At 38.6% G+C, this 25,315-nt stretch overlaps 2 protein-coding genes across 3 annotated transcripts; both read right to left on the reverse strand.

Moving 5' to 3' along the window:
- Positions 1-4,155: 4,155 nt before the first annotated feature.
- Positions 4,156-6,140, reverse strand: LOC145053977 (protein TUNICAMYCIN INDUCED 1-like). Its single transcript, XM_079002109.1, has 3 exons — positions 5,825-6,140; positions 5,120-5,470; positions 4,156-5,034 (listed from the first exon to the last, which is right to left on the reverse strand). Exons 1-3 carry the CDS (start codon positions 5,948-5,950, stop codon positions 4,204-4,206), a joined length of 1,308 nt encoding a protein of 435 aa, XP_078858235.1. The 5' UTR covers positions 5,951-6,140; the 3' UTR covers positions 4,156-4,203.
- A 2,618-nt stretch (positions 6,141-8,758) lies between these two features.
- On the reverse strand, positions 8,759-10,403 carry LOC145051544 (transcription factor bHLH25-like). Of its 2 annotated transcripts, XM_078999466.1 has the most exons (4): positions 10,226-10,403; positions 9,572-10,101; positions 9,123-9,482; positions 8,759-9,005 (listed from the first exon to the last, which is right to left on the reverse strand). In XM_078999466.1, exons 2-4 carry the CDS (start codon positions 10,052-10,054, stop codon positions 8,931-8,933), a joined length of 918 nt encoding a protein of 305 aa, XP_078855592.1. In that variant the 5' UTR covers positions 10,055-10,101; positions 10,226-10,403; the 3' UTR covers positions 8,759-8,930. The 2 variants fall into 2 exon arrangements, with proteins under 2 accessions (XP_078855592.1, XP_078855593.1); XM_078999467.1 differs by lacking the exon at positions 10,226-10,403 and having other exon boundaries at positions 9,572-10,218.
- Between the last annotated feature and the right edge of the window lie 14,912 nt (positions 10,404-25,315).

Consider the following 25,315-nt stretch of genomic DNA (forward strand, 5'->3'; position numbering starts at 1 on the left):
AATTTTAGTTTTATATTTCAGGTACTTTAGATGATCGAGGTAAGGCAAATGATTGATCATGCACATCCTTTAGATTTTATGAGATTTGATTTTGGGATACTCTGATTTGTGATTTTAACTTTTGGAAACTAAGTTTGTAAACATTTCTGGTGTGTAGTTTGGTTTTGAAAAATGAAAATTTTTACCTTGATTTTCGGGATGTTATAAAAAACGCCTCAACCATCAAAAGCCAAACCAGAGTTACTGTTTATAAGCTTCCTTGAAATTTATTGTATGATAAATAACAAAAAATGCATATAATCTAATAATATAAACAATATGAAATAACAAAAAAGAAGTTTAACATGAAGAAAAAACAAAGAAAAAATTATAATAATAATTTATTTTACCTACATGTTTATCACAAAAAGTAAAGTATTGCTTATGTTCTAATCTCAAAAATAGAATTGTATGTCTTCAAGTCTTCGATCTACTACACAATCAATCATAATTGTCCAAACCCTACTAACATAAGTTAGCAATATGAACTATATATATATATATATATATATATATATATATATATATATATATATATATATATATATATATAGAGAGAGAGAGAGAGAGTTAGGTTCATATATAAACCTTATTTATTGTATGAATGTATGGTTTAATCTTGACCAATCATTTGATATGGTAATTTTATTAATTAAATCAATTAGTATCTCCTAGAATTATGGTAAGTAAATGGTAATTTTATTAATTAAAAATTTTAATAGATTCTTTTAAGAATGGTTAGATTTTTTTTAGTATATATATATATATATATATATATATATATATATATATATATATATATATTGACGCAAACATAATACGTTCTTTTAAGAATGGCCCTTACATTCTTTTAAGAATGGTTCACGAAATGATGAACTATAAATCTGACTTGCAGGTTGTGTTCACTGGTCGATAATGAACAAAGGTTTCTATAGTCTCTAAGAATGAAAGACTGAAACTAACGTATGATAAATGTATTCTTTAAGAAAGATAGAAATCAATGTACTCTTGAAGAATGGAAGATTGAAAAAGAGATTAATGGTTCAAGAATGATACATGTAGATTTGGTTGATTGAATATAAACATATGTAATAAAAAAATGATGAACAATAAAGAAGAATGTAGAGTTTTCGTATTTCAATTAGTCCTTTTGACAAACAGATTATTCAAGAATGTAATACATATTATATTTTTATGTACTATTTTTTCAAGAGTGTTGTATATTAAATAAAAAATGTAGTATATATATATATATATAATATACAGATTCTTAAAGAATATATCATACAATGTTGTTTATACTGTTCAAAATATTGTATATATTTTTGTTTGCTATCAAATACATTCGTATTCTTTAAGAATGTTAATTCTAGCAACATATTTTGAATACAGTCGTATTCTTTAAGAATGAAAAGTATATATATGTGAGAAAATGAACTGGAAAACATAATTGAACGTGTTAAAGTCGTATTCTAAAAAAAAGTTGATGTTTTACACATATATACGTGTATTTTTTGTATGATTCGTGTTAACATATCTTAGATATCTAGAGGATTAAAGTTGATTTTGATAACTAAATATATTTTTTAATTAAAATAATTATGTTTTCCTTAATTCACTCAACTTCCTAATTAAGAATTAATCAAAATGTAACTTATGCCCATATAATTATTATTTCTGATTTTACTTATTAAATAGAAATGTTTATGTGTGTTATGTTCTAATGTAACTATGATACACCATGAAATCTTAGCCATATATATATATATATATATATATATATATATATATATATATATATATATATATATATATATAATCTAGTGGTCCAAAACTTGTCATACATTCACACAATATACATATATATATATATATATATATATATATATATATATATATATATATATATATATATATATCATAGTCAATTAGGGGTCATAAGCACTATTACATATTATATGTTAAAAAACTCTTGAATGGTATTTATTAATTAGGTGGAAATGAAGAGTTAGGAGATTTCAAATTAAATATCATACAAGAAAAAAAAATCTTTTATAACGTGTATATATATATATATATATATATATATATATATATATATATATATATATATATATATATATATATATATATACCATTGATAAATTTATACGTACACCAAACATACAAATTTATATTAATTCCAAGTTTATGATTAACAAATACAAAGAAATAATCATATTTATCAACAAAATATATTTAAATTGCAATCATTAAAATCACACGAACATTCTGGACCTATAGTGATACCTATAAATGTTTGGAATTTTCATTAATTTTATCATAATACCAAATTGCATAAAGTCATAAAAGTTTCTTCATTGGTTATTTTTTTTTTTTTATTATTTTTTTTAAAATTTTGACATCAAGAATATGGAGTCATCAAAGAATGTAATAATATGAGCATATCACGTCGTTATGTCATGTCATCAAAGATTGGTACGTCACTTGACAACTAGGTAGAATGATCAACATTGAAACAAATTGTAAAAAAAAATGTCTTAATTGAGACAAAAAATAACAAAGTGTCTACATCAAAATTTGTATAAGCTTAGTAAATTTTGTGGAATTTGTCCAAAAAAATGATAAAATAGACATCTAAGACCCATGTTGAACACGCCTCACGGCCCGTTACATGGAAGTTCTATCACGGAGCATTAACAATAATTTAGATGTGTCCGAATTTGAAAATTAATCATTCTTTGCGAAATTCTATATCTCAACCACCAGACTTTTCATAGTAAGGTAACTTTAACAAATTATAAGTTTCATCATGTTATTTATAACATATGATCCTTACATATAATCTTAAATATTTAATTTTAGGATTTAGCTTTGTTTGTAGTTGCACTTTATGTATGTTTTTTCATTAACAATAGGAAACTATAAAAGATACACATGCTTGATTTCTTTTGATTTTGTTTGATTGAAAAAAATTTCAACATAAAAATCAAACGAAAATTAACCAACAAAATTCGTTCAGACTTTTCATGCAAATTGAAAACTGCAAACTAAATACAAATTCGGTTCACTTTGAGTTTCAACTTTATTGAATCTGAATTGGATTTTAAACTCACTAATGTAGAAAGAAAAACGTTTTCATCCTCAGAAGAATGTTATTTTGAGACATTTCCATTGTTAATAGTTAATTACTCAACGATAAAAGTATTAAACATCTCTATTGTAAACAATATAAAGAGTGGGTTCATCGTGCTCATTTAAGAAACACAGTATGGACGTTTTATATCTTCATGGGATCCATGCAAAAGCACATCTATCCTATAAAGGGAAAATATATGAGCTTAGGATTTTCTTAAATATATAATCCAAAAAAGAGTCTTACATATATATTTTTTTCAAATTAAAATAAATGTATTCCTATGGCATTTTAGCAAACTCATCAAAAACTTTATTAATTAGGGAAACTAAATTAAAATTAATATATTTTGGTCACTTTTTAACCATTGCAAATTAAAAAATTCCAAATAAAATCAAATTATTTGACACTTTGTTTAATCCGGATACTTTTATCTTTTAATCAAGGGTTAATCTGGTTTATATTAGGTTTTTCATAATTCAAATAAGTCTTGATGGTATATGTGACCAGATGTTCAACCAAAATGCAGCAACACATCATTGTCAGCAAGTCATACTCGAAACCTAAGACGAGTTTGTATGCTTGTAAATTCATAGTAAGAAAAAGAGACACATGACTTGTGGTTTAAACGTGACATTGTTTTCAGCCACCATAAGACGTTAATGTTTAACTTAAAAAAATTAATGGAGACATGATTTGCTCCAACAAGCTATATATGAATAATGTTCTTTTATTTAATGTAGAAATAATGACTTATTTCAAAATGTGAAAAGAAACGAAGTTTTGTTACAACAGGGGTGCAAAATAAGGTATTTAATAATCTATTAATGCTTGGATACAGTGATGATGTGTAAGTTCACTTTCCATATGTCTAGGTTTTACGAAATCAATATGCAGTAATCCTCAACGACAGTTTCATTTTAGGCACAAAACAGAAAGTAATCCTATAAAACATATGATCTTTGTATATACTCTGAAAATGATAAATAAAAGGATTCATTTTCAATATATAGAAACTTTTGTAACCTTTATAACGCAAATGGACTAAAAGGAGTATAAACAAGAGGCTGCTTAGACATAGATGTGTTCCCAACAAAAACACTTTGTGCTACAGTATGCTGCACAGCAACAGGCTGAATCTGCACAACTCTCTCCGGCACAAACTTATCTCCATCAACCTTCGCCACCACCTCAAAATGCATCTTCATTGTTTCCGGCTTCGTCCTCCATTCTGGCAGCTGACCTACACGCTGACTCTCCCACTCTGACAGGTTTCCGGCTCCACTCAGCTTCTTCTCCACTCTGAACCCTATCTTCATAAAAGTACGAGCCGATACATCTGCTTTCAAAAGCTTAAACGAACCCTCTTTACTGGCTTTCGAACCCAAAACCGACGTCAGCAGTCTTTCTAACCCAACTAGGTTCGAGTGTGAACCGTTGATGGATGTCACCGGCCATAATGTGGTGAAATGGTCCGGTGTCAGGAGGGTCGGGGCGTCTTCTTGAAGATGATCAACGGTTGAGATTGCGGTTTTTGAAACCGAGGAGAGTTCGACTAAACCAGGTGCGAGGCGCTTGAGCTTGAGTTTGAGCTTTGAAGATGGTGAGGATGGAGTTGGTGATGTGAGAGACGTAGGGCCCACGATTCGAAGGGAGAGAAGTTGAGTTTGTGTTTGGGAAGCGTGTCGGAGGCGTTCTGCTAGGGTTAGGAGACCTGAAGCGAAGCCGTTTTGGGTGGTGTTTAATGGAAGTGGAAGCTCGATTGGGTGGCGTAGGCTGACCGATCGGGCACCCTTCACTGTCACAACCGCACCATCTGCTAGGATTATTTTCCTTAGTTCACCAGCATCAACGTCATGCTGTCGATTTATCGAGATAAGAAATCAGAATCTTATTCTTCTCAATAAAGTTGGAAGTAAAGAATCATATGAACCTTGAACTTACAGGCAAGGAAAGCCTCATGTCCTTGGCGTCTTGGATCCAGAGCTCCATTGGGCCTGCGAGCTGAAATGGAGCCAAAACAGGTAGCCTTTCTCCGAGGACTTTTTTCTCGACCAGACCATTCTCATCACCGGCGTTTATGATCTGATCTTGCATTTGGAAAATAGGTAAATCCACGTATTCCCATCTATTGACATCCTCCATAAGTTTAAATGGAAGAATCTTATCATCGATTTCGATATCAAACTCATAAGCTAGGGATCGGCCGACTAAGGCGTCTCGTGCATCAAAGCCAGATATCTTAAAATCATCCGATTGAAGCCCTAATCCTTTGACAATAGCTTCCTTCAAATCCTGAAACACACGGAATAGATTCTTTCACTCTTGATCTAGATTCTTTATTTCGCATCTTTTGGTAAGCTTCCATTGGTTTTGTAAGCGTAAAACGAACAAATGAACCATTATACATCAACACCGGCATAAGACTAGGTTGAAAGATGTATCGGATGCGAAGTGAAATTCAGAATGTTTAGAGATTGTTTCAGGAAATAGTCAAAGATAAATTCACATGAGAAACACAGTTAGATCGGAAACTTGGTTTTGTGAAAATTGAAATACGAACAAACTTGATTTAACCATGTATAGGAATATCGGATCAAAAACACAATTCGGATTTACGAATCGGTTGAGTTTGAGATAATTACTTACCGCTATGGCTTTAGGATGTTGTTGATTGATGTCAGGTGCCGAGATCAAAGCCTCTGAACCCCGAAATTGAACTATTAGGGCTAAAAAACATACATAACCTGCAAAATTCAACAGCCTAAGAGCCATTGAGGAGTGGAATTTCCAATTGGGAGACGACAGAAACGATGAGGATTCAAGAATTGTGATTTGATAGCTTTTTTTGGCCTTATGTTGGGGGTTTTAAACGGTTTGTGATGAAGATGTGCAGGTAAAACGACGATGCTTCTGGAGGGAGGTAAATTGATGGTCAGTGCCGAATGGCGAGGAGATGAGGTGGACATGCTATCAGGGTAGTAAATGATTTTAGTGGTACACGTGGCACGCGATTTCTTGGTAGGATGACGGTGTCGGGAACGGGATTCCGCAGCACGTAGGTTGATTTAATTTCTCTTTTTTTAATTATAATTTAATATCATCTTTAAATGAAAGTATTATTTTCGATTAAAAAGTTATCTGGAAATAATATGGCTGACTAATGTTTTAAAAACTGTTTTTTTGTTGCACCGGCATGCTAACTGGTTTACTGTTCAACCGGTTTGACCGTCAGATTAACCGGTTTCTATATTTTTCATATTTTTTTTTTTACCTTTTCTCCTACACATATATACATATATAAATCATGAATTTGATGTTTATAAGTTCAAACATTAAAAATACACATAAAAATAAATTGTTGACGAATCCAAACATATTAAAATAACACATAACTATAAGTTTTAGTGTTTTACATCAATTCATATACGTCAAAAAGAAAATATAGTATAATGTCGAAACAAAATATAGTTTTAGATGTATACAAATACATTAAAAATTATATAGCATTTACTATATATTTTTATTTAGAGAAAACTAATTAAATTTGAAATAAAAATCACCAACGTTTGTTATGTAAATGGTTATTTTTCATATGTTTTTATTCGGTTTAACCGGTTCAATCGGTATATTTTGACCGGTTCAACCAGGTTTTTCATAAAACCGGCCGGTTCAATTCGGTTCAGAAATCGACATAAAACTGGTGATTGTTTAACCGCTCCCTCTCCCAGTTCCCGGTCCAACCGGTTCGACCGGCCGGTTCAAACCGGTTTTTAAAACATTGTTTGTGAGGAAAGGTGTATAATAATGGTTTCTATTTTTTAAAAGCTTGTCCTGTTTTTTTAGATCTGTTTCAATTACAACTTGTGTGGCTTTTTCGATTTAAAAACCGATCCGGTTCCATTATAGTAAAAGTACATTTGTACATGCAAAAACTGGTTTTCTGATTTTATTAAAACATATTTCTAATTGATGATTCTGTTATTTAAATGGGTTATTAAAAAGTATTTTTTTTTGGTTTTAGGAAAAATGGTTATTTTTGTGCACTTTTGCTTGTAAGAGCATCCACAATGCATAGTTCAATGAGTGAGTTGAATGAGTGCCTAATTGACATTCAATGGATTAAACTCTACCATTGTAGGATGCCATGTTAGCATTCAATGGATATTGAGTTCAATGATCATTGAACTCTTCAATGGGAAAAATGAAACCTTTTAAGTATTATATATATATATATATATATATATATATATATATATATATATATATATATATATTGAACTTTCTTGAATTCAATGTATTGTAGAAAAATTAATGTAGAGTTGTATAGTAAATAAAATGATGATGTGTCAATCCATTAAACTCTAATAAGTTTAATGCATTGTGGATGCCTTAAGGAACAACAAAAATTTAGCAAATAAAAACTCCAAAAACTTCTTAAATGTCTTTATAAACATTTGCATTCAGATTTCAGTATAATAACCATTAAAAAAAAGTAAATAAACCTACAACCTCATACTCTATTAATTGTCTAATTATTTTTTCTAGAAATCAAATACTTGCCCATTGCTTCATATAAAAGTATTTTTTAGAAAATTCTTCAAAAGACCAAACTGAGGGGTGTGTATAAAGCAAATGGCTATGAAAAACTGAAATTTATTAAATGATCATGACTTCCGCAGAGAAGAGCTTTATAGAATGCCTGAAGCTCAGAGGAATCAGACACGTGGGGAAAAAGACAAAAAATTCGTTGTTTTACATAGTTCCGTAAAAGATGTCTCTGCGGAAATACGTATCTCTCTACGGAAACTTGTACATCTCTAAGGAAATGATAGCTTAAAGCATTAAAAAAATGTCAATCCCGCAGAGGGCTCTCTGGATCCGTAGAAAGGCCCTCTGCGGATTTGTTCTTCGTCCAAACAACTCTGAGGAACTGTTATGCGCCTCACAATCTTCGTTCCTGTTTCTTCAATCAATCGATTTTCCCTTCCTTTTCCCGTCTTCGTTCCACAACAAACCTCCCCCAAATCCGGTCCTTCTTCCGCAACCTACACTACAATTGGTGATTTTACAAAAATACCCATGCCGCGTCATTTCCTCAGTGCTATTCAGATTCCTAAGAGCTTCTGGCCTTCCGCAGAGCCCTTCTCTACGAAAGTCATGGTCATTTAATAAAATTCAGTTTTTCATGGTCATTTGCTTTATACACACCCTTCTATTTGGTCATTTGATGAATATTCATGGTTTGCCTGGGCTACCCTTGAGCACAGAAGTGACCACATCACTCCCCTGAGTATGCTTGGTCCTTTGATGCCCTACAACCTAATATTTTGTCTAAAATCTTGAAAAAACTTAATGAGTTTAACATAATTTATCATTTCCTTTTTTAATATATATACAAACTTCAGTTAAATTTTTAAAAATAAAACTTAAATGGAGCTGTTTTCACTTAACACAAAACGTCAAACAAAAAAAACCTACGCCACCTACTGCTTTGGTTTCTATATGGGGCTAAAATCATGAGGCAATCAGATTAATTATTAATTACTTGATTCTAAACTAATTTAATATGGATTCTCAAAATTTGATTTCAAATGTATGCATTATAAAACACAAATGAACTCGACTATATTCATTTTACATGGAATTTGTAGAAAAATAATCACAAAAACAAATCACTAATAACTAATAAATTGAATTCTAGAACACAGATTTCCATTTGTTCTTTATATTCTAAAACTCAACTTTGAGATATTCACATGAATTTCTTGAGTCCAAACCGTAGGTTTTTTACCAATTCCTCCATTGTGATGATTAAATCCCTATCCATCTGTGAAAAATATGGTACATGTTTGAGTCAAATCACATATATCAAAACACAAAACTGTGGCATAAATCGATAAGTCAAAGACTACCCTCTTGTGCAAAAAAGTCAAACCACCCTCACCTGAGCAATAATGGTTATATGAAGAGCAGAATTCGCAAAGATCATGGCATTACTGCTGATCACGGAGAGATGAAGCTTCTCTATTTCAGCCAATGTGTTTTCTACAACACCTGTTTTTTTCTCACAATGGACTCTTATTAGGACATTCTTCCCGGAAAATCTTGCTTCAATCTCCGGGAGTTTTTCCGGTACACCGGAGATTTTCTCACTTGAAGAAATTTCACCACCATCAACCACCACCTCAAATTTTACTGATTTTATGTTTGCTTTCTTTTGTGTCTGCTCTTCAAGTATCTTCACTTTCTCTTGTAGGATCTTTGTATACTCAATTGCATCTCCAAGAACAGAAGCCTTATCCATCTATTATCCATAAAACATGCAAATTATAACAAAATACTTCATCTAGTATTGAAGACACATGTAATCAGGAAAACGGATTTTTTTTTTACCCTTTTGAGGTTAGGGAGTAAAGCAGAGAGGGCTATGAAGTGTTGTCTGAGTTTCTCTCGCCTCTTTCTTTCAGCCAATATATGATCTTGATATGGAGGAACTCTAGTGTTGTTGCTTGTAGATGACATTTTTGCACCACCACTATTGCTACCTTGAAAACCTTGGTTGAAAACATAATAGTTTTGGTTGCCAAATTGGGATGATGGCAAGTTATTGCTGTGATTTTTGAGCTCTTTAGTGGGTCTTGAAGATGATTCCATAACAGTCTCATCAAAGAAAGGTGCATGAGCATGAAGGTGATGATCATGTGTCTTCTTCTCTCCAAATGCTGCCATTGAACTGAGTTGATTATCAATGGAGTTGACTGGCCACTGGAAATTGAAAAACGAATCCTCTATTCCAGTCGATTGTGATAAGCTTTTAAATTGTGGAATTTCCATAATTGGCGATGAGGATTGCACCAAATTCACTCTTTTAGACATTTCAACAAACAGTTTGTACGCAAATTGATCCCACAGACAAAAGAACCCTGTTAACACAAAAACACCAAATTATTATATCCTTTGCAAGGTTAAATTGAACTTATATAGATAGAGTTTTGGCGACATTAAAGGGCCCCACATGGTCTCTTTCCTTCTACATATATACTCTACCTGCACGTTTGCGTGAATTGAAATAAATAAGAGGTATGGATTTAATGTTGGGTCGTAGGAAATTCAAGATAACGCAGCCGTCACAGGCTGTCTGGTTCGGAAGGTAAGTCGACAACTAAAAATGTCTCCCACCGGCCAACTCATTAGTCATAATCCTCCACATTTAGCGGGAATTTAGTATTTGTCTTATTATCTCTCTATATATAATAAAACTTTAATAATTGAAGTATATTTTCTCATATAATAAAATTTTGTTTGATGGATGTGAGATAGAGCCGACAAAAATCGATCCAACCATCAATTTAAAATCCAAACCCAATCCAAAATTAACAGGTTTGGCTGAAATTTTTAACCCATTTCAGATAGATGGGTCAATCCACCTTACCTATTTAATTAAATAGGTTGGGTGACTAAATTATTTAACTTTAATATATATTTTATTTAATAATTAATAATTATTTAAATATTATCATGTATTAATCTAAGTATTAATTTATAAATTACAATGTTGGAATATTATTTATGTTTTAAAAAATGCAATCTTAATTCCTAACTTTTGTCTTTGCAATGACAATACTAGTCACTTTTCAAAATCATTTCGAAATTACATATATTTAATGTTATTTGAACAATTTCTTTGTATTTGTGAATTGAGATCGTGCTTTTATTATACTTTGAAAGTTTATTTAAGTGTGAAACTAATTTAAGTGGTGTAATCTTTAGTTAATTTATTTATTTATTTTATTTTAAATGTGTTAACCCAAGTTTAACTCATTTATTTAATAGGTTGATTTGAGAATTATATAAACGGTTCAACCCGGTGACAACCCATTTATCTAAAATGTTGGACTGCGTTGGAAATATTGTGACTTCTATAAAATTCATGAAAATTTAAAACTTTTTCAAGCATTCAAAACCCTTATTTATTACAAAATGTTTTCAAAATAGTTTCATATCAGAGTATCCCAGAAATCATTGGCGCATCGGTAGTGGTGGCGGTGCTCCGGTTGCGAGATGACGGTGGAGGATGCGACCCCTCATGGCAGCGAACGAAGGAGAATAAGGAGAAGATAGGAGGTCCGGTGGTTTTTCCGACCCAACGGTCGGGGCTTTGCCGGGGGGTAAAGGGCGGCGCTGGTGAGGGAGGTATAAGGTGGTTGTAACGACCCAAAAATCACAACTAAAAATTTCTTAAAAAAAACATTACTAAATTATATTTATAAAAACTGTATCATAAGTCATAACATAATTTCTCGAGTATTAATTCAAAACGTAATATCATTATCAGAGTCAAACTTTCCCAGGCTAACTGACTATGGTGTGTGCACTGCAATCTTCCCGAGCTCCTCTTTTGAAAACCAAGTACCTGAAACCAAAACTGAAAACCGTAAGCACGAAGCTTAGTGAGCTCCCCCAATCTACCACATACCATGCAATAACATATAAAGCACATACTGAGCCTTGCCCACTGCATCGGACCGAGGTCCGGACTAACTGGGGCCTTGCCCCCTGCATCGGACCTAAGTCCGGAAACTGACTGGGACCTTGTCCCCTGCATCGGACCGAAGTCCGGAGTAACTGGGGCCTTGCCCCCTGCATCAGACCGAAGTCCGGGCTAACTGGGACCTTGTCCCCTGCATCGGACCGAAGTCCGGACTAACTGGGGCCTTGCCCCCTACATCGGACCGAAGTCCGGACTAACTGGGACCTTGTCCCCTGCATCGGACCGAAGTCCGGGCTAACTGAATAGAACATAGCATAAACATATCAACTAGCATGAACACACATATACTGCATACTACATCGGGCCGTGGCCTGGAACACATAACACATAATTCCTGTCTGAGCCACGAAGGCATCAAACATACTAACTACTGCATCAGATAAAAATCCGGAAACTGCTACTAGCTAAACGGGTCGGCATTGTGGCCTTAGACCCGTTCCTACTGGAAGGAAACTCACCTGAGACTGCTGAACTGATGCTGCTAATCCTTTTGACTGCTACCTGACCTCTGACTCTGAACTGCTGCTCCACTAGCTCCTCGAGCTTCAAATGTCAATATAACACTTAGTCCAGCTGACCTCCAAAGGTCAACTAGGTCAACTCTAGTCAAGGTCAAAATCCTGGTCAAAGTCAACCTTCCAGGTCAACCCTACTCGCCGAGTCCACCGAATAACTCGCCGAGTTCATATGCTCAGGATCTTTCTATTCGCGACTCGACTCGCCGAGTCAGCCCATGACTCGTCGGGTCAACTATTCCTGAGTCCTGACCTGTCCAACTCGCCGAGTCTCCATCCGACTCACTGATTCGAGTTTCAACTCGAAGGGTTGGGGGTTTCGCTACCTGACTCGCCGAGTCCAAGAATAGACTCGCCGAGCCCAAGGCAATCATCAACCAACTCGTCGAGTTGTTCTTCAAACTCGCCGAGTTCATGCCTAACTTCATCCGACTCGACGAGCTGTTCATCCCACTTGTCGAGTTCCTCCTCATCTTCAAGCTACTCGCCGAGTCCACTCGAAGGACTCGCCGAGTCTATTCAGTCCTTAATCCATGCAGTGGCTTTTCGAGCCAAATAGGGCTTCCAACTCATAGATCCATAATTCTAAGGCCTATCCCCCACGTAAAGTGGCAAACTTTACGTGTAGATCAAGAGATCTAGGCTTAAAACAATCCAAACTAGGGTTTAAGACAAAGAGACTTCACTATCAACCCAAGAACATATGCTTTATGACTTTCTGGGCCAAGATACACTCAGATCTGAAGTAGCAACTTCAGATCTAGGCTTCTAACTCGAAATAGCTCTTAAGCATGGCATAAAATCCCCAAATCACATAGCCAAGGTTGATCTATTCAACAAAAGAGGGAAGGTAACGATTTATTACCTTTAAATGCTCAGAAATGATCCACCAACTCTGGATCCAAGGCCCCCTTCTTGCTTCACAAAGACTAACTTCTCTCTCAATCTCCAAAAGCTTCACTAAGGGTAGATCTTGCTCCAAAACGAGTATGGAGGCTAGGGCTTAGTGATATGTGCTAGAGAGGCAGTAGAGGAACCCTAGGGGAGAGAATGAGACGTTTAAATAAGCTCCAAGCCCCGGATTTAGGGTTTTCCTTGTTCAGACCAGACTCGCCGAGTCTCCTTGGCCGAATCGCCGAGTCGGTCGCTTATACCTCAACCCGGATCCCGCTCGGACTCGTCGAGTCCCTCCATGGACTCGCCGAGTCTCCCCAAAAAAATTGGGGTTTTCTTTCTTTTCTTGGATTTCCAAACTTTGGGTGTTACAACTCTCCCCCACTTAAACTAAACTTCGTCCTCGAAGTTTGCTATGACCAACTGTCCTGCGAACTGCCTCCAACTCTCTGCCTGGGAAATCTAACACCCCCTTTTGTCCATCACTCCAGCCACTTACAGTGCTGGTCACTACTGTTGGTACATACTGAATCCTTCCCTTTTCCATAATTTTCTTAACGTTACTTCCTCCGACTGAGAATTCTACTACCCCTCATGCGCCTACCGGATGCACTGATACCTCCTTGGTCCAACTATTCTGTCAATATCTGAGTTACCGGACTCCTACCGGTCACTACACTCCATCGCAATCTCCTAGTCGCTCCCAGCGACTCCGCAAGATTCTTCGACTATTTATAACTGTTCTATCCATTCTGCCATCCATACTGAATCGCTGCTGCTGGAACCAGCCTGCTTATCTCTCACCTGATTACTCAACTCCTACTAACTCAAGCCTTTCATCTTGATAGAAAAGCTACCTGCCTAGCTATCCTTACATATCACTTATACTTGGCAGAAGGGCTCAACTGATCCTGCTGGGAGGGATTTGTCGTTTCCAAACCAACCAACTATACAATCAGCACCTGCATTCCAACACAAATACTAATACTGAACATGCCTGAAACTCTAAACTGCCTGGAACACTGAGCTGCCCGAAACACTGAACTGATTGAAACACTGAACTGCCTGATACACTGAACTGGCTGAAACACTGAGCTGACTGAATCACTGAACTGGCTGAATGGCTGCTTCCCACAACTTCTAAACGAAATCTTCCTCTGGAACTAGTTTCCACTAGTCATCCTGACACTGTAACTTTAACAACCTCCCGATCCACCGATCAGGTCCTTACGTCACATCCTGACATCATCAATTCCACGACTAACAATATGATGGCTCCCAGACTGACGGTAGCCCTTAACATATCCAAACCCCAACGGTCCATTACTACTCTGATCTCATAACTGAGGTGACGGTCTACTGACAAATCGTCGACTTAACCATAACTGAAATACTTGGAAATCCAAAATCTAACCCGTGGATTCCCATATCCTCACTACTGCACCCGAACAGGTGGGTACTACTGCTTTCCCCGTGTCCAACAACGCGCTCATGCTGCTTACCAACCTGATAAAGGCTGCGGCTACGCTCGCGGACTTACAACTCTCTAATACTATCTGGCTGCTAGTGAATGCTACGGCTACCCCCCGCGGACTTACAACACCACTACTACTACCTGACTGCTAGTGAATGCTACGGCTACCCCCGCAGACTTACAACACTACTACTACTATCTGACTGCTAGTGAATGTTACGGCTACCCCCGCAGACTTACAACACTACTACTACTATCTGACTGCTAGTGAATGCTACGGCTACCCCCGCAGACTTACAACACTACTACTACTATCTGACTGCTAGTGAATGCTACGGCTACCCCCGCAGACTTACAACACTACTACTACTATCTGACTGCTAGTGAATGCTACGGCTACCCCCGCAGACTTACAACACTACTACTACTATCCCAAGGTCATCCTGACTATCCCTAGACCCGCTAGTGATTCCTCATCCTGATTTCTCAAAACCAGCCCTCAGTCCTTGAATACTGCATCAACCTCGACATCTTATATCCTTGATATACTTAGCGCTTCGTCGAGGAATTCTTCGGCTTGGTTCCTAAACCAACCGTCTACTAATCCGGATACAAGAAGCTATTGTTGGGAAGTTTCCAAACTCCCACCTCCTGAATCTACACAATCCTGCATGCTGACTCTGTCACTAGCTGCTAATACGAAAACATCTCTTGCTGACCGTTCTCAGGATCCTCATTCCGACTCACTTGAGCCCTACAGGTGGTCCTCCAATCCTGGATTCTCAACCAGCTTCTAACCATCTCGATTACATGAACTAACTGCTGCGAAGGTCCTCGAACTCCCAATTCTGAACTTCTCAATCCATCGATCACTATGCTACTATCATTTCTTCTCAGAGGCCGCGCACTCATTCTGGGTCTACGTGGCTCTTATCCTTGTATACTCGGAGGGTTCTCCCCCACTTGGATTCGGCTAGATCCTTACTGCTCACTGGTCGAAAGGATTTCCAACCTTCCTTCCATTAAAAGGGCGATATGCCGTCCGCCGACGTTTACCCTTGCCAGCGGTCCAACTAACTCTTACCAGATCCGCACTTTTCTTGTTATCTGACTGAGCACCCTTCGATCCTTAATTGTATTTGCTTTAGGGACTACATCCCGAGAATCTGCGTTTGGGGTGCACATCCCCAACCCATTTCCTTACTGACCGCTAGCTACTCCACTAAAAACTCTGGGTTATCACTATTGAAAATATAACTGATCATTACCCGACTAACGCCTTCCGCAAGTAATAAGGCACTACTGCATCTTACACATACATGCTACAGTTACTGTATCCGAAGTAACCTGATCTAGAGGGGACGTCCTCCAATTCACCATTCTAATTCCAAGGTATGCAGATGGCATAACACTCAGTCACAAGCAGGTAATATGATACCCCAATACATACGCTTATAAATATCGCTGCAGCAACATAACAATAATATCATGAATAATAATTTACAGGAAGGTAAAAGATACATACCTCCAACACTTAGTGCTGCTCGAATCCCTGCTGAAATCTACCGGAAAACTCGGCTCCGAGCCATAGGCGCCCTTGCCCGGCCCTGATGTCCGTTGGTGGCTCTTGAAGTCCCAGGGGCGGGAGCTGGCACCTGCCCTGCTGTATACAAACTCGGACAGTGGGCCTTCCTGTGGCCTCTCTGACCGCAATGGAAACATATCGGGTCAAGTCCCTGGGCGATGGTAGTAGTACAATCCCTGCTGAAATGACCCATTTGGCCACATCTGAAACAGCCCAATTCATCACCACTACCACTCCTGCACGCACCCAAGTGCGACCTACCACACTTCCCGCATCGACTGCGGCTCTGATGGTACCTCGATCTACAGTCCGACCCTTTGGGCCTCTTGCCCGAACCTGTGGGCACCTGTGTCTCATCCGTTTTCCTCTTCCTTTCCGACTCCCTGCCCATCGACTGAACAACAGCTGTCTGATCCTGGAGCCTCTCGATCAATCTATCAGTGATCCTCACGACCATGTCGGGCAGATCCTCGCAAATGACTCGCGAAACTTCCTCAACTATCCAATCACGCAGAGGTCTCCCTTGGAGACAGGATGCCCCACTCACTCCTGTCCCCTGATGGCAAAAACTAGAAATGGGATCTCCCTCCCTGATGGATCCCTGAACTCCATAAGAATCGGGACCTAGACGAGCCCCAATCTGTCCTGAAACTATCCCGGCCTTAAAGGCCTCAAGATGACTGTCCATGAGCTCCACAATGGCCTCTCTAACCGAACCGAAAATCACTGGAGTCTGATCAATGATGTTGCACATGATCTCTGTGGAAATGAAATCCCTCATTTGATCATCAAGCTGCCCGGCTTTAAAGCCCGAGCCAGATCCCTCCCCGGCACCTGAACTGCCAACTGGTAGCTCGCGCAATGTCACCATGCTGAAAATATAACAATTCCTGATCAATTTACACACTACTGCTGAGGGATCTCTCACACACTCTACTAGTTCCATGGTTTTGCCTTGGCCCCTCTTGAATCGAGTACGGATCCTCTGCTTTCAGTGGTACGGGCCCATACTACCTTCCACATCTATCCGTACTTTCCTCAAGAGTTACCTCAACTCCACCAAGTCCCCTTTTCTCTTCTACTGACCTCTGCTACTCTCATCCTAGGCTTGCCCTAGGGAACCTCTGACTCTACCCAAACAGTCCTCAGCTGCTGAAGGCCTCCTTGTAATGCCAATTAGCCAACACCTGAATACCATCACATGTGACGAGGCTCAGACAATCCTTTAAGTAAGAGACTCGTCCCTACAACGGTTGGACTCAAACAAGAGCTGCGCAATAGGGCCAAATCCAGCACTCTGAGACTATTCAACCCTGATCACATGTGGTGTCACGTATTCACCTAATGGCTAACTCCCATCACTTAGAATCCCACAAAGCACAAAGCAAGAAGCATTCGGATAAAGGAAACATACTCAGGCAAAACTATTCTCATAACAAGAAACTGTACTAGCATACAATGCTAAGCTCATACTATCAGGCATAACCTACACAGGCTATCCTACTACTGTTTACTCATTACTAGCATGAAATTCTTATCAAGCTGAAACACATAAAGCAGGCACATAAGGCATCATCCTAGATCCTTAGTCCTATTCTAGCATGTTGTTCTACTGAAGCTGAAACTGAAACTGAAACTGAAACTGAAACTGATACCGATACTGATAATCATAACATAACTTGTATGGGTAAATTGGGAGTACTTACTTGAGCTCGACTGATTGCATGCACCACACCCTTTTCTCTTTTCAAAACTCTTTTCGCTTTTTCTAAAACTCTTTTATTTATACTTTTTCTAAAATTGTTTTCTTTTCTCAAAATCCTTTTTGTAACCATGGTTTTTCTCTTGAAAACTTTATACCTCTTCCTTAGTTTGAGTTCAGACACACTCGGGAGTGCGCCCGAATCCCTCAAACCAAGGATCTGATACCAACTTGTAACGACCCAAAAATCACAACTAAAAATTTCTTTAAAAAAAAACATTACTAAATTATATTTATAAAAACTGTATCATAAGTCATAACATAATTTCTCGAGTATTAATTCAAAACGTAATATCATTATCAGAGTCAAACTTTCCCAGGCTAACTGACTATGGTGTGTGCACTGCAATCTTCCCGAGCTCCTCTTTTGAAACCAAGTACCTGAAACCAAAACTGAAAACCGTAAGCACGAAGCTTAGTGAGCTCCCCCAATCTACCACATACCATGCAATAACATATAAAGCACATACTGAGCCTTGCCCACTGCATCGGACCGAGGTCCGGACTAACTGGGGCCTTGCCCCCTGCATCGGACCTAAGTCCGGAAACTGACTGGGACCTTGTCCCCTGCATCGGACCGAAGTCCGGAGTAACTGGGGCCTTGCCCCCTGCATCAGACCGAAGTCCGGGCTAACTGGGACCTTGTCCCCTGCATCGGACCGAAGTCCGGACTAACTGGGGCCTTGCCCCCTACATCGGACCGAAGTCCGGACTAACTGGGACCTTGTCCCCTGCATCGGACCGAAGTCCGGGCTAACTAAACAGAACATAGCATAAACATATCAACTAGCATGAACACACATATACTGCATACTACATCGGGCCATGGCCTGGAACACATAACACATAATTCCTGTCTGAGCCACGAAGGCATCAAACATACTAACTACTGCATCAGATAAAAATCCGGAAACTGCTACTAGCTAAACGGGTCGGCATTGTGGCCTTAGACCCGTTCCTACTGGAAGGAAACTCACCTGAGACTGCTGAACTGATGCTGCTAATCCTTTTGACTGCTACCTGACCTCTGACTCCGAACTGCTGCTCCACTAGCTCCTCGAGCTTCAAATGTCAATATAACACTTAGTCCAGCTGACCTCCAAAGGTCAACTAGGTCAACTCTAGTCAAGGTCAAAATCCTGGTCAAAGTCAACCTTCCAGGTCAACCCTACTCGCCGAGTCCACCGAATAACTCGCCGAGTTCATATGCTCAGGATCTTTTTATTCGCGACTCGACTCGCCGAGTCAGCCCATGACTCGTCGGGTCAACTATTCCTGAGTCCTGACCTGTCCAACTCGCCAAGTCTCCATCCGACTCACTGATTCGAGTTTCAACTCGAAGGGTTGGGGGTTTCGCTACCTGACTCGCCGAGTCCAAGAATAGACTCGCCGAGCCCAAGGCAATCATCAACCAACTCGTCGAGTTGTTCTTCAAACTTGCCGAGTTCATGCCTAACTTCATCCGACTCGACGAGCTGTTCATCCCACTCGTCGAGTTCCTCCTCATCTTCAAGCTACTCGTCGAGTCCACTCGAAGGACTCGTCGAGTCCACTCGAAGGACTCGCCGAGTCTATTCAGTCCTTAATCCATGCAATGGCTTTTCGAGCCAAACAGGGCTTCCAACTCATAGATCCATACTTCTAAGGCCTATCCCCCACGTAAAGTGGCAAACTTTACGTGTAGATCAAGAGATCTAGGCTTAAAACAATCCAAACTAGGGTTTAAGACAAAGAGACTTCACTATCGACCCAAGAACAGATGCTTTATGACTTTCTGGGCCAAGATACACTCAGATCTGAAGTAGCAACTTCAGATCTAGGCTTCTAACTCGAAATAGCTCTTAAGCATGGCATAAAATCCCCAAATCACATAGCCAAGGTTGATCTATTCAACAAAAGAGGGAAGGTAACGATTTATTACCTTTAAATGCTCAGAAATGATCCACCAACTCTGGATCCAAGGCCTCCTTCTTTCTCCACAAAGACTAACTTCTCTCTCAATCTCCAAAAGCTTCACTAAGGGTAGATCTTGCTCCAAAACGAGTATGGCGGCTAGGGCTTAGTGATATGTGCTAGAGAGGCAGTAGAGGAACCCTAGGGGAGAGAATGAGACATTTAAATAAGCTCCAAGTCCCGGATTTAGGGTTTTCCTTGTTCATACCAGACTCGCCGAGTCTCCTTGGCCGACTCGCCGAGTCGGTCTCTTGTACCTCAACCCGGATCCCGCTCGGACTCGTCGAGTCCCTCCATGGACTCGCCGAGTCTCCCCAAAAAAATTGGGGTTTTCTTTCTTTTCTTGGCTTTCCAAACTTTGGGTGTTACAGTGGTGGAGGTGACGGTTGCAACATAAGGGGGGGGAGGTTAGGGTTAGGGTTTGATCGATAATGAGGTTATATACCCGGCTCCACTTAAAAGTTTTCCATAATGGCAACAACAGTCCCCCATGCCCCTTTTCTTTCAAATGTAATCCAATATTTACCCTTTCAACCCAATCCATGGAAATCCCTTACAAATTAAGTCCCATAAATTACCAAACAGCCCCCATTATCTTAATTATGACATATTCAACCCTTCCACCTCTTTTCCTTTTAAATTAAATCCAAATAGTTACCACGGAGCCCCCATCTTCATAAATATTTATGAACTGAGTCCGGAACTTACACTTTTAACCCATGTCTTCTAAAATTGTGACAATTAGCTCTTCGAGGCCATCATTTTATATATAATTATTTATTTTAGGGATACTATTCGTTCATTAATTAATTTATTTATTTAATAAATAAACGGGGTGTTACACAAACCCTAAAAATTAGGGTTTTCATGTCCAGCTTCAACTCGTCGAGTAAGTTCTAGAATCCAAGCGGCTTTATCAGTTTCTACACGATGAGTTGGGGCAGCCAACTCGTCGAGTGGGTCTATAATCATGAATATAAAGCTTTAAAATTTATACGTGGGACTCGGGGTGTTACAAATATCCACCCATTTAAATAAAAATGTTGGGTTGGGTTGAAATCTTTAACCCAATTAATAAATGGGTTGAACCGAAACCCAACCCAGGTCGACCCATTGTTAGCTCTAATCTGAGGTGACACCTTTACTACTAAGGTTGATCGGAGTGGATTCGACATCAAATTCGGCAATCTCGGCAAACATCGGGCCGAGGCCGAGGCATGCCAAACTCGGCTCGGCAACTCGGTAATGTTTTACCGATGAGAGAGAAAGTGTTTTTACCCATTAACTCAAATTCATTTTTTCAAAGAAAAATATTTTCTTTTAAAAAAACACCTAATTTCAAAAATATAACTTTTTTTTTTCAAAATTTCAAAATTTAAACCCTCAATCTTCAAATATAAATACCATCATCCTCATTCTTCATCTCATTCAAATATTCTTAATTAAATTCTCATAACTTTCTTATTTTTTCATCTTCTTTAAAACCTCATCGCTAATGGCTCGTGTGATTCGTTTTTGGTCCCTTGAAGAAGAGATGTTGTTGGCTCGTTCAAGGGTTGATGTTACAGAAGACCCTGTCCACATTAACCTCCCTATGACAACCTTTTGGAGGAGAGTCACTGAAAAATACAACCACGAAGCCCCGGTCTCTCGAGGTAAAGAAGAAATTTACTCCAAATAGAGGCATGCAAACACACTTACAACTCAGTTTAACAGTGTGTTTCGTAGGGTGATGTATGAAGCTGGAAATGATGAAAATGAAAATAATTTGCTAGATAATGCTCTTGCGCATTGAAACTAACAACGATTTCTAGCTTATTGAGTTTTTGCAAATTGTGAGGCAATCCCCAAAATTTGTTTAAATTTAAACTCATTGTCTTTTTAATTTTAAGGTTTTTTTGTTTTTATGTTTATTCTTTATTTATTTTTTCTATTTTTTTTGTTTTTCGAGTGTGTTATGTGTTTTAAGTTTAAGTGTATATTACTTTAATTCCAAGTATGTTATGTTTTTGAAGTTTAAGTGTGCATTATTTCAATTTCAAATGTTTTGTTTTTTAAGTGTAAGTGTGATTTTTTTAAGTTAATGAAATTTTAGTTTTAAGAAAATAGTATATGTTTATTTTTTTATATTAATTAATTTAAAAAATATATATCAAGACAAGTGTGGGAACCCGTGCCATGTAATGGCAAAAATTTGAAGGAGTGTGACATATCTGACGTAGCGCCTACGTTGACCGTGACAAATATGACATCACTCCCTCCAGCCTAAATGCTACCACAAAGTCATGGTTTCTTGGCACACCCACAACCTTAGGATCTTGATTGATCTATTATATATATATATATATATATATATATATATATATATATATATATATATATATATATATATATTAAGGGATGTCGATGATCTTTGAAAAATAAAAATACGTGAGCTTCAAAAATCAAGAAATTGACCTTTAGAAAGATTATTTAAAATAAGTAATACATAAATGTTCAAATCTTGGACACTCGTTGCTCTTTAATCATCTTGGTAGATCTAGTTTTCATATCTCTAAATATTATTAAAAGAGAACCCTTAATTCTTAACCAAAGAAGCTAGTAATTGATTTTGTTTTGTTCAAGCATGTAGTTGCCTTCGTTTCGGTAATGACTAAGAAGATGATTGTTATTCCGAACCTAGTGGTCATATCAAATCAAGTCCGACTAAGATGAGTATGTTATGTGGTTCAAAGAACAAAGATCGATGTAGCATCTGACTTAAGCCAGAAGATTGAAGTGAAAGATAATCGAAGAGATCAATCGCGATCACCAGTAAAGTAAAGAAGCTTGTAGCTAGAAGTACTACATGCTAGAACGTGATTATATCACATTAGAACATGAAGGAATGTATATTCCATTCTGGAATTTGAATCTAAGAGACTTGAGTCTAAGCATTGCATCATACGATAAAATGTCATTAGAACATGACCCATCAGTCTGTCATGATAATCGAAGCAAACAACTTCTCTTAAATTAAGTATGTTTAGGAAGAAGTAGGAGTCTCCACTAAGGATCTATTTTGTAACTCGAAGGTTACAAGTGAAAGTCCAACATATGATAGAGAGCAGATGCAAGATTGAGCATCGCCATTAGTAAAGAAGTCTAAGAGTTAAATTGTAACATCCCAAAATACGGGCCAAAATTTTCATTTTTAATTAAACACTTGCAAAACATTTATAAATTAAACATTGTCTGATCAAATCATTTGGCATCCCTACAACGTGTTTGAAAACCAAAATACGAAATCAACCAAGAGTCAGAGTACAAATCCCAGAACAATCTCTGAAGGCGGAAAAACTGTGTGTGTGTATGATGTGCCGCTACCGTGCCAGATCCTCCCCCTTCGAAGAAGAGGTACCTGAAACCAAAACTGAAAACTATAAGCACGAATCTTAGTGAGTTCCCCCACTGCATCACATACCATATAACCACATAACATACATATATCATCAGGCATATCTGGGTGCCCGACCTACCCCTTCGGTCCTCTCGACCGGATACTAACTAGCATATCTGGGTGTTGGTCTCCCCTTCGGTCCTCTAGACCGGATACTGACTAGCATACCTGGGTGTTGGTCTCCCCTTCGGTCCTCTCAACCGGATGCTGGGGACTATTTTACCCCCTACTACTACCACATAACACATATCACATAATCTCTCTAGCATGACTGGGCATGACTGCCCCTTCGGCCCTATCGACCGGTAATCTAGGGACTATCTCCCCTACTGTTACTAGCACAAGGCCCTATCGACCGGTAATCTAGGGACTATCTCCCCTACTGTTACTAGCACATAACATCATATCATACTAGCACATAAACATATCACAGGTAGTAGCAACCCTAGATGAATATCACAGAGACAATCATCTAATCATACAACTCCTACTGGTGGGCCAATATTGTGGCCGTAGACCCACTGCTACTGGAAGGTAACTCACCTCGAAAAGTAGCTGCTGAAAGTCTGCTTGCTAAGCGCCTGACTGCTGAACCGGTAATCCTCCGGCTATAAATCATAAACATAGATTAGCCACTCATAAATACCCTTAGATCAGATGACTGACCCACCCCTGGTCCAAGGTCAACTCCTTGGTCAAAGTCAACTTCCAGTTGACTGGACTCGCTGAGTCATGGCACAGACTCGCCGAGTCCTTCTCCCACTAACCCGGTCCTACTCGATAAGTCCCTCTTCTCACTCACTGAGTCACCCTTAACTCACTACTTGGGACGAAAGAACCGACTCGTGATCCGACTCGCCGAGTCCCCACCAGGGACTAGGTCGATCCTGAACTCTACGTGTTGCTCCGGAGGTATCCCAGGCAACTCCTCGGGGAATACATCTGCAAACTCTCGAACCACGGGGACATCGTCCACTGTCGCCTTACCTGCCTCCCGGACGTCCATGACATAAGTGACATATCCTGCGCAACCCCGCTGAAGGTAACGCCTAGCTCTCGCTGCTGAACATAAGGCTGGTCCTCGTTGTGGCCTCTCGCCATGAATCAACAGCTCTCCCCCACTTGGGGTCCTGATCCGTACCAACTGCTGTGCGCAGTCGATCACTGCCACATTGGGGCTTAACCAATCCATACTGATAATAAGCTTGTTCCCCCACAAAGGTATGGGAACCAGGTCGACCGGATACCGCTCCTCAAAAAATCTCAATACACAATCCCGGAAGACCTCTGATGCTCGCACCCACCAATCGTCCGTTAAACTAAGAGCTTGCATAAAAAGAACGTGCATAAAAAGAACGTCCATAAAAAGAACGTCCAAATCCGACTTTGTATGAGGAAGTTATGATTTTTCTAAGATTTGTCATAACAGTATGCAAATCGAAATTCGAATTTAGATTGATCGATTTTTAGCCGACACAACCTAAATTAGAATTGAAGAAATCATTAACAGGAGCTCAACGATAAAAAGACAATCAAAAACAGAGTCTGTATGTAAGAGTTATGAATTTTACACGGTCGGTAAACAGTGTAATCTTCCCATACTGTTAAATTTAAAATCGGTCAAGAATTAGCCGATGGAGTCAAAACAAGAGTTTTAGATCTTGTCAATTCTCACGCATCGATATAAAGAACGTCGAAAACAGAGCTCGTATGTGAAAGTTACGAAATTTAGATGTCGGGATGGGCTGATGCGAAGTGGGTGACGTCACGTCATCTGAGCCATTGCTTCCTCCCCATGCCTTGACACCAGATGGTGACACCTGGCACTCAACTCAACAAGTTGGAGGCTCATAACTTGTCGAGACGATCCATTTTTCAGCCTATAAATACCATGCAAGGCTCACTCATTTTCCTCACACCTCAACCCTTCTTTCTCTCTCTAACTTCTCTTTAAACCTCCCCCA

Source organism: Lactuca serriola, chromosome 5 (genome assembly GCF_051521515.1).
Source record: "Lactuca serriola cultivar US96UC23 chromosome 5, Lser_US96UC23_V15, whole genome shotgun sequence".
NCBI lineage: Eukaryota > Viridiplantae > Streptophyta > Magnoliopsida > Asterales > Asteraceae > Lactuca > Lactuca serriola.